The sequence below is a fragment of the Nanorana parkeri genome, unplaced genomic scaffold (assembly GCF_000935625.1).
Source record: "Nanorana parkeri isolate BGI_ZX_2015 unplaced genomic scaffold, ASM93562v1 scaffold2261, whole genome shotgun sequence".
NCBI lineage: Eukaryota > Metazoa > Chordata > Amphibia > Anura > Dicroglossidae > Nanorana > Nanorana parkeri.
Window position 1 is genome coordinate 53,922 of NW_017308529.1, and position 8,081 is coordinate 62,002.

The 8,081-nt window shown below is 45.7% G+C and overlaps 1 protein-coding gene across 1 annotated transcript in view; it reads right to left on the reverse strand.

Moving 5' to 3' along the window:
• RUSC2 (RUN and SH3 domain containing 2) overlaps positions 1–8,081 on the reverse strand; it is a 48,323-nt gene that overhangs the window by 2,168 nt on the left and 38,074 nt on the right. Inside the window, exons 7-10 of the mRNA XM_018573167.1 lie at positions 4,900–5,005; positions 4,720–4,766; positions 2,803–3,652; positions 1,772–1,930 (exon numbers count right to left, since the gene is read on the reverse strand). Coding sequence (XP_018428669.1) covers positions 1,772–1,930; positions 2,803–3,652; positions 4,720–4,766; positions 4,900–5,005 — 1,162 coding nt within the window. The remainder of the gene's footprint in view (positions 1–1,771; positions 1,931–2,802; positions 3,653–4,719; positions 4,767–4,899; positions 5,006–8,081) is intronic.

Sequence of the window (8,081 nt, forward strand, 5' to 3'; positions counted from 1 at the left end):
GCCCTGCCAGGCCTATACTCGGAACAAGGGTCTGGTATGGACTGTTAGGGGGGACCCCACGTTTTTTTCTCCCCATTTTTTGGGGCTGGGGTTCCCCCTTAAAATTCCTACCAGACCTTAAGGGTCTGGTAGGAATTTTGGGGGGAACCCCACGCACTTTTTTTTTTGTTTTAACTTGGGGGAGGGTCCCTCCTAACATTCCTACCAGACCTAAAGGGTCTGGTATGAATTGGGGGGGGACCTCACGCTTTTTTTTTTCCATCTTCTGCAGACTGTAAAAAAAAAAACATTTTTTTTTTCTAATGTCACTTTGCTGCTAACGAATTTCGTCCGAATCCCGCAACGAATTCAATTGTGGAACCTAATCCGAAAAACGAAATAACGCAAAATCCGAATCAAAAGGAAACTAAACTAAACTAATTTTTGGTGGTGCACATGTCTAATAAACAATGATATCACTTAGAATAATCCACATTCAGGCCAACCAAACCGGCACGATCAGACCAAGACAGTGGAAGTTTCTCATGTGTCATACAACCGACCAAAGCTAGTGGTGGGTAGCATGTCTATTGCATTTCAAATACCATGCCCCTTTTTTTCAGAGCCTATCAGGTAGTCTGCCTGTAAAGGCTTTAGGCCATTCCCACGTGTCTGCATACACCAATGGGAGGCTGACAAGGCCGGTTGATAGGCAACCAACAGCCTTTTCCATTGGCGCCTAAACCGATAGAACAGAACAAGCAATTACGGTCATTAGGATATCCCAAATGGCTCCGTAGAATCATATAGGACAGGTGGACAGTGGGGACGACATTACAGAGCTTCTGGGCGCAGTCATCCCCCATGTCAACTACACCGTCCAAGATGGGCTAGTGTCTATACACAAAAGCTAAAGGCATGGCTGCTTACATCATGCTGATCTTTGAAAAGACTTTACCCTCTAAGGCCATGGTTCTTAACTGGTGGGTCGTGACCCAAAAGTGGGTCGCGACCCCATGTTCAATGGGTCATGACCCCATGTTCAGTGGGTTGCCGCATGCCTTCCACTGCATTAGGTGAGCTCAGCACTGTCAGTTCTCGTGCCAAGCAGCCATTCAAAATATGCTGCCTGGAGCCGAGTGTCCGCTTGAGGTGGGGTGGGCCACGAGGGAGCTCCATCCATATGTGTATTGCTTACAGCTCCCTCACGTAACTGGAGTGACGTCACATTCTGGCTCCCGTCACCTCTACGGGGCGCGCAAGGGAGCTATACAAGCAATGCGCGTATGGTTAGAGCTTTGTTACAGCACAGCAGCCCACACTGAACCCCTACAATTTTTTTGGGAGTGTGTATGAGAATGTCTGTGAGTGTGTGAGATTGTGTCTGTGGTTGTGTGTGTCTGTCAGTGTACCACGCAATCGCTCCTACTGTTCGTTCTGGTGCTGGAGGTGCATTGCCATTAATTTGAATGGCACCACAAACACACTTCCCACACACAATTTGATCGCCTGCACCAGAATATGCTGTACCGCAATGCCGTGCGTTCCAGTGTGGTGCCAATTGGGTCACGACTTAATGAACAAGGACAAATGTGGGTCCTGAGGTCATATAGGTTTAGAACCACTGCTCTAAGGGCTTCTTTTCAGTTTTAGGGTGAACATTTCTGGTTAGCTAATTAAATACATTTTGCTTTATCTATTGAATATATGAAAGTGTTCACGTGTCCCGGAGGTTCTTTTATAATACACAAAGTGCCGCTGTGACAAAAATGAACTTTTTGGAGGTACTTACCGAAAACTCTGGGAAGATGGAGAGAGGGACACAGCTCCCGCTTCTGATCCTGCCGTGGCTTCCTTCTCAGGAGCTGCTTCTCCCCAGATCCCCGCGCTCACGCTCTGAGCCACCATCTGGAACACCGACTTATCCAGGCTGAGCCAGCCCGAGGGTAACCTGCGGCAGGGAAAAGAACCGAGCTGCATCAGTCAGGGCTCATAAAAGATTGATGCTCCTTCAAGGGCAGATGATGACGTACAAGTACCTTGGAGTCTTCTGATACAAAAGAATGTGAGACACTACACAGAATAGAAAATGCTGAAATAGACCGTGGAGTGGATAAAGTTCAGGTTCCCTACATTGTGATATGGAAAGTTTGTGATCACTGCTGCTTCTATCTTGCAGCGCTGGAGATTCAGTTCACCCCATGGATACAGTGAGCATAAAGTTTGCCTGTTCTCCCCTTATTTATGTTTGTTTCCTTCAAACAAATATACTGGTGGATTGGAAGGTTTCTAACTAAGTTGTCTATATGTGTTTGTATTACTGTTACAGAGCAGAGTGTGTTGTAAATGGTCCAGGGTTAATTGTACAGCACTACTGCCATGTTAGAGTTATAATAATAGTGTGCAACTGGCATGGGGGGGATAGTCAAAAGTAAGCGACAAATGAAAAGTTTGCAGAACTGTTCACTCCGTGAACATCTGAGTGTTAGATTCATAGTGGCCACTAGATGGAGCTGAGGAGCATAATAATGTTGTTCAGCGCCATCTAGTGGCCATAATGCACTGCAAATATAAGACATTTATAGAGCTGTTCACTCTACGTTTTAGAACATATTTAAGGAACAGATATGAGTGATTCAATGTTCTTTGTATATTGGTGGAATAAATCAGATCTATATTAAAGTGTAAAAACCCACTCTCAGCATTATTGTCAGGTGTATACCAGGAAAAGGACTAGTTCCCCTGCAGATCTTGGGTTTAAATGCCACCACTGCACTTCCTGTACCTGTGCAAGTAGACTTATACATAACTTATTGATTTCACCTGTTTGTCTGCTTGGCTTCACTCAGGGGTTTCCTGGATCCAAACAAGTGCCCCCATTTCCTGACTGGACTTCCCTGTATGTTCTCTTTTGCTGCCTCTTGTCCGCTGGGCTGAGAGTCCTTTTGGGAGCTCTGACTCTCCTTCTCTTGCCCATGTTTAAGTTCATTGAGCACGGACTCGGGAGGGCTACCCATCCAGGACTTTTTCTCTTCCTTCTGTCTGTTCTCCACTCTGTCTTTCTTTGATGGCTTCTCCTCTGACATTCCTTCCACAGTAGGACAGGCCTCAGCTCCTTCAACAACTCCCTCTCTGGGTGGTGGTACTTTTTTAGGAGTGCCACCATTTCCTGGTCTTCGCCTATCCTGGCGTGTGAACCTGGTGGTGTCAGAGGAGTTCTCGATGTAGACTTGAGAGCTCTGCATCAGTTGGTACCACCACCCAGCTTGTTTGTCTCTTTTTATCTCCATGGCATTCTCTTTCTTTTGCTCTTCACCAACCTCAACAGAGGCAGCTCCTTCTCCTGTGGGCCTCTCGAAATCAGAGGACTCTAAGGATGTCTTCTCGAGGCTTTTCTTCTCTTGGATCCCCTGCTCCTCCTCATCACGGCTTCTCATCAGCTGAAGGGTGGAGTGAACAGACTGGAGCAGGTCCTGCTTCACACGGAGCATCTCTTTCTTCTGCTGCTGCTCTCTGCTCATCTGGACGAGATGGTGTTCAAACAGTAGGTCCAGGTCAAAGGGTAAAAGAGAAAGAGGCTGTAGGAGAAGCAGGAGCTCTTCAAACAGTGGCTGGCAAACACCATGAGACACGGACAGGAAGCCGACCTGGTCATAGTGAGCCCAGATAATGTCTGAGAAGAGAGAGAGACAAGCATTAAAGATTAAATGTGACAATCCCGAATTTTGAAGGAATGAGAGCTAAGAAATGAAGAAAGGAAGTAAAGATAGGGAGAGAGGAATGAGGGAAGGAAAGAAAGAAGGGAGGAAAGGACAGAAAGAAGGAGGGAAGGGAGGAAGGGAAGGAAAGAAGCAGGGGGAGAAAAGAAGTGAAGATAGGGAGAGAGGAATGAGGAAAGGAAGGAAACAAGGAAGTTAAATAAGGAAGTTAGAGAAGAAAGAAATGAAGGGAAGGAAAGAAAGAAAGAAAGAAAGAAAGAAAGAAGGGAGGAAAGGACAGAAAGAAGGAAGGAGGGAAGGAAAGGAGGAATGAAGGAAAGAAGCAGGGGGGAGATAAGGAAGAGAAGAAGTAAAGATAGGGAGAGATGAATGAGGGAATGAAGGAAAAAATATATAAGGAATATAAGGAAGTTAGAGAAGAAAGAAATGAAGGGAAGGAAAGAAGGGAGGAAAGGACAGAAAGAATGAGGGAAGGGAGGGAGAAGAGGGAAGGAAGGAATCAAGGAAAGAAAGTAGGAATGAATGAAAGAAGCAGGGGGGAGAGAAGGAAGAAAAGAAGAAAGGGAGTAAAGATAGGGAGAGTCTAATGAGGAAAGGAAGGAAAAAAGGAAGTTAAAGAAGGAAGCTAGAGAAGAAAGAAAGGAAGGGCTGGAAAGAAGGAAGGGAGCAAAGGACAGAAGGAAAGAAGGAAGTTAGAGAAGGAAGGAAGAGGAAAAAGGGGGGGGAAAGAGGGGGGAAAGAGGGAGGAAAGGAAAGAAGGAAGCAGGGGTAAAGAAGGAGGAAAGAAGAAAGAGATGGAGGGAAGGAAGGGAGTTAGGTTAGAAAAGAATGAAGTGAGCAAAGGAGGAAAGGAAAGGAAAGACGGAAGGGAGGGAGGAAAGAAGGTAAAGGAAAAAATGGCTTTAGTTCTACACAAAGAGAAAGAAAGGAAATGAAAGGAAAGAAATGGAAGGGAATATTTAGCTTGTTCTTGAATTGTGGTTTAAATTGAATTCTCTTTATTGCAATCCAAGGTACGCACCTTCATGGTTATGCAGGTGGTTAAACCAGAACTCAACCGAACGGATGCTAAGCAAAAGAAAATAGAGAAAAGCCATCAGTTCATGACATTCAAAACCAATTTTTGTACGTTTTCAAAGCCTGACGCAGTATAAATGTTTAAACCTGCGGATATCCTATAAATCAAATCTCAAAGACTTACTTGAGAAGGCCAAAGATAAAGGCATTGAAACGCAGGCTGTGATTGGACAGCTCGGAATACTGGTTAACCTTCTGGCACAAGGTGTGCAGCAGTTTGGTAGAAGGACCTGGGAAGAAGTATAACATATTTAGAGCCATTCCCAGGCTATGACCCTATATCTGAAATCCTAAAAAAGGTCCGATCTATATTAAACATCCAGGTGATTAAATGTTTCCAACATTTGAAATATACATTCTGGGTGAAAGTGATCCCTAAAAATGTTGAATAGCAATTCTCTAATCACTCAAGGATCAGTCCACCGAATATTCTCCCTTCTATGACTTCCACCGGGTTCCCAATAAACTTGGAGATGTAATTATCTGCCATACGGCCTCCTGGGGGATAATCCCGAAAAAACCAATACCTGGTTCAGTGTAAAAACTATGCAGAGGGTGCCGCGGTGCCTTTAGCTCAGTGCTCCCCATCCCTTCACCCTCTACGTTCAGTCCTTCTTAGGGTGCCCACACACCTTACGATAATCCTACGACAATCGCGGGAAATCCCACGATCGTACGATTACCGTAAGGTGTGTGGAAGCCGTGCGACCTCTGCTACTGTAAGGTCGCACGACTTTAAACTTACGAATATGTTCGAAAACCCGCCGTGCATCGTACGATGTTCGGCGGATGTGTAGCATGTTCGTAAGATAAAAGCCGGACGGGCCGGTGTGCGCAAGCGCACACTGCCTGTTCGGCATTGCGGTCACCGCAAGTACGATCTGCCTGTCCAAGATGGGCAGATTGTACGTTTTTTTAAGTACCTTACAACCATCGCAAGACAAAAGACTTGCGATGGTTGTAAGGTGTGTGCCCAGCATTATGTTATCAATGGCATTAGTCACTGCAATAGTACTCTATGGAGATGCCACTTGCAGTGACTTATTCCAGGAGGTACAGAGAACATGGACCAGAAACTAGTACACTATATTGCCAAAAGTATTGGGCCCCTCCCCCTCCAAATCACTGGATTCAGGTGTTCCGTGAAACTTCTTTGGTACTAAATATTCCGCGGTCACCTGTTAGTGGTATTATAACAAAATGGAAGTAAATGGGACAACAGCAACTCAGCCAGGAAGTGGTAGGCCAGGTAAAATGACAGAGCGGGGTCAGCACATGCTGAAGCGCACGGTGCGCAGAAGTCGCCAACTGTCTGCACAACTTCGTGTGGCCTTCAGATTGGCACAACAACAGTGCGTAGCGAGCTTCAAATACCTTTGGCAATATAGTGTATGTCTAAGCCTCAGAACAAAAATGTAATATTGTCAGAAAGCCAGAGCCAGAGTTCGAGTGTCACTGTCTGCGCATGCGCCTGTTGCGGACTATAGAGCCGTAATGCGCACAGGCACGCGCCGACGTGCCATTTGAACAATTGGCGCCAACTTGGCTATAAAGGCTGTGTTCAGCTATCCTCCTATGCTGTCAGATCGTCAGCTTCCTGTGTTCTGTGTTCCTGTATTTTCTGTATCCGGATTACCCGTTACTGACCCGGCTTTGACTACCCTCTGTTGTTGCTTGCTCCCTGAAGACCCCGGCTTGTTTTTGACCTTGATTCTGCCTCACCCCTTGTACTACATTGCTAGCTCATTGATAACCTCGGCCTGCTTCACGATCCTTCTGCCTTGTGTTCTGCTTCCAGCATCCTCAGCTCATCTGATCTAGAGCCTTCTTGATCCACTTCGGTGCATCCATATCCTGCTTCCTGCCCGGATCTGCGCACTTCATCTCATCTCGCAGACGCAACAGACTAACCAGCTTCTGGCACCCTTGCCCCCTCTGTTCCCCCGGCGCCCCTCTACCCAATCCAGGTGCTCCGGGACCGGGGCTGTGAGAGAGGCCGCCCTCGTCAACTCAGACTCCCCCAAGGTGCGTGACAAATATACAGTAATACCTTGGTTTACAAGTAACTTGGTTTGAGAGCGTTTTGCAAGACAAGCAAACATTTCTGAAAAATGTTGCCTTGATATACAAGCAAATGTCTTGCAATAAGAGCAAAATTTTGTAGAAAAGCGCCACCGAATAAGGCTGTAGCAGTGCGAGCGATGAGACTGTTTAACAACAATGCAATGTCACATATTGAATAGATTCCTTGATAAGGTTTCACAAAATGAAAAAGATTCCATTGAGTCAAGAGATCGCAGTGATTCCGTTAGTGATAGTGAAAGTCGTCCTACACAATAATCCTCCTCTCTCTTGTCCCCCTCACACCAGCCACGAAGGTAACGGTAATTGTTTTATTTTTCTTTATATTTTATACAGTATTATATTACAGTACAGTATTGTAATCATTTTTCTATGAATATTTTTGGGTTGTGGAACGAATCATCTGAATTTCTATTATATCCTATGGGGAAATTCGCTTTGATATACAAGCGCTTTGGATTACAAGCATGCTTCCGGAACGAATTATGCTCTGAAACCAAGGTATTACTGTATTGCACTTTACCAGTGCTTTAGATGTATTGGCTGCATTAGTTTTCTTTTCTTCTTTAATTTTCACCTGGTGATCCTGCCAGTAACACACTTCCTGTCCTAGGGTGACAACACTCACTGTACTGTATCTATGACATCCATTACATAGGAGGATGGTGTTCTGTAGTCCGGAGAGCTGAACTGGGTAGGGCTAATAACAATGCTGGAAATAAGAGTGCAACGGACAGCACTGTGTTACTGGCAGGATCAACAGGTGTTTCTTTATTGCACGGGTATAACTAAACTATCTAAATGGTATATTTGACAAGCCAGGAGGATGCAACGACTTATGTCAGTTACAGGCTGGTCTGGAGGAATCGTTTAAAGGAGGTCTCCCGGAATTTACCATGGAAAGGACAGCACACCTCCGTGTTGTCCTTTCCCATAGAAGTCTCTCCAAAAAGTACAGTGTGGCGGTCCCGTTGTGGAGAAGTGACACTGTCCGCACATAGTCCACCTCCAGGCATGTACACTTGCAACCAGCCATGTTCCCTCACTGCCTCCCCAACATGTTGGCGCCATCACTCACAGGATCAGGCCTGAGCAGCCAATCAGCCAATCACCAAGCCCAAACATTGTTAGATAGTGGGTTCCATGATGTCACACTCCTATGTAAGCTCTGACAGTAGCCGACATTAGAGCTTAGACAGGTGGGGATGCTGCAGTGGTAAGGGA